The sequence below is a fragment of the Cucurbita maxima genome, unplaced genomic scaffold (genome assembly GCF_002738345.1).
Source record: "Cucurbita maxima cultivar Rimu unplaced genomic scaffold, Cmax_1.0 Cma_Scf00024, whole genome shotgun sequence".
Classification (NCBI taxonomy): Eukaryota; Viridiplantae; Streptophyta; class Magnoliopsida; order Cucurbitales; family Cucurbitaceae; genus Cucurbita; species Cucurbita maxima.
In genome coordinates this window covers 155325-157190 of record NW_019272040.1, presented here as the reverse complement: position 1 = coordinate 157190, position 1866 = coordinate 155325, and the positions used below count along the sequence as shown (strand labels likewise).

The following is a 1866-nucleotide window of genomic DNA, read 5'->3' as shown; positions in this document are numbered from 1 at the left end:
CCCCCCCCCCCCCCCCCCCCCCCCCCCAAAGTCATGGGTTTGTGATTACCTTTGCAAGACATCAGATAACAGTTTTGTTTTAAGAATAGGTTGCTGTTGAAGCCCTTAATATCATTTTTTTTCTTCATTCATTATTTCCCACCACCGTTAGTTCGATTAATTTCATGAATTATTGATATATTATGAATACTATCTCAAGTTTGTACAGTATAACGTGCATATAAACTAATGAATGATGTTGTTAGAATGGTGATGATGAGGGAAATTCTAAGAAGGGACAGTATGAGGGACCTGATCCTGATCTAGCTGCTATGCTCGAAAGAGATGTGTTGGAGACTAGTCCAGGAGTGAGATGGGATGATGTTGCTGGCCTGAGTGAAGCAAAAAGACTTCTGGAGGAAGCTGTTGTTCTTCCCCTGTGGATGCCAGAATATTTTCAGGTATTCTTGAATTAGTTCACTAGAATTACCTTCGGGGCCACCTGATAAGTTTGTAAACTAATAATACCAAACCAATCATCACTCTGTGCTGATATATTCGTCCCATGATGATTAATATGCTTGGTTATATCTGTACCCGAAGCTGATGTGTACTTTCGCCTTCAACGATTTAAATCAACAATCAATCTAGGGGTCTATTCAACCTGACCTTTAGGAGGGCTTATCTTGTTACTGCCAAATGATTGATAGAAAGATTGAAATTTTACAGAATTCAGACCTAAAGTTTCTTCTAGCTTTAGATTTTAGTCTGCCGAGTGCATTTGGTTGAGTTGATGTATTTGTATTCTGTTGTCCCCTGCTGGCCATAGTGTGCTTATTACCTGTGTCCATGTGTCACACATACTAATCTTGCTGTTTTTTCCTTGCAGGGAATAAGGAGACCATGGAAAGGAGTCCTAATGTTTGGCCCTCCTGGGACTGGGAAGACATTACTTGCGAAAGCTGTGGCAACCGAGTGTGGCACAACCTTTTTTAATGTTTCTTCTGCCACCTTGGCTTCAAAATGGCGTGGGGAGAGTGAGCGCATGGTCCGGTGCCTGTTTGAACTTGCAAGATCTCATGCACCAAGTACTATCTTCATTGACGAAATTGACTCCCTATGTAATGCTCGTGGGTAAGATTCTTCACGTGATTAGAGTTGGAGATGATTTTTGGTGTCTTTTCTATTGGAGATTTTTGCTTTAGTTTTACTCCTTTCTCCCTCCGGCCTAATTTTTGTGAAGAAAAATAAATGCATCTATGTGTTTTCTTTAGGGCTTCTGGTGAGCACGAATCATCCAGAAGAGTGAAGTCAGAACTTTTAGTTCAGGTAGATGGTGTAAACAATAGTTCCTCCAGTGAAGACCGTAAGATAGTGATGGTTTTGGCTGCAACAAACTTCCCGTGGGACATTGATGAGGCACTTAGGTTGGTCCTTTTAATATGTCTTCTTATACTAAATTTTTTGAAGTAATTTTTATTCTCTATGTGGTAGATGTACTGGTGTTGAAGTTACTCTTAGCTGGGGGTTACTGGGTAATTTCTTCTTTTAATTGCTCCCACTATTTCAGGAGGAGGCTTGAAAAGCGTATTTATATTCCTCTTCCCAATTTTGAGAGCAGAAAGGAGCTTATCAGGATAAATCTAAAAACTGTTGAGGTAAACCAAGTGCTATTCGTTAAGCATCAGAACACTATTGGACTGATTGTACTTATATAATTATGCATGTAAATCCATTTTTCCTTTGAAATTCTGAGATGCTTTCTTCTAGAACGAATTGTCTCAATCTGGTTTGTTTTGTTTGTTCTCTCCTGTTTTTTTTTTTTTTTTTTTTTTTTTTTTTTTTTTTTTTTTTTTTTTTTTTTTTTTTTTTTTTTTTTTTTTTTTT

General features: G+C 38.2%; 1 protein-coding gene across 1 annotated transcript in view; it reads left to right on the top strand.

Moving 5' to 3' along the window:
• The window catches only part of LOC111497582 (katanin p60 ATPase-containing subunit A1-like), a 5636-nt gene that overhangs the window by 2874 nt on the left and 896 nt on the right, over positions 1–1866 (top strand). The window contains exons 3-6 of the mRNA XM_023148413.1: positions 246–440; positions 869–1113; positions 1254–1406; positions 1550–1637. Coding sequence (XP_023004181.1) covers positions 246–440; positions 869–1113; positions 1254–1406; positions 1550–1637 — 681 coding nt within the window. The remainder of the gene's footprint in view (positions 1–245; positions 441–868; positions 1114–1253; positions 1407–1549; positions 1638–1866) is intronic.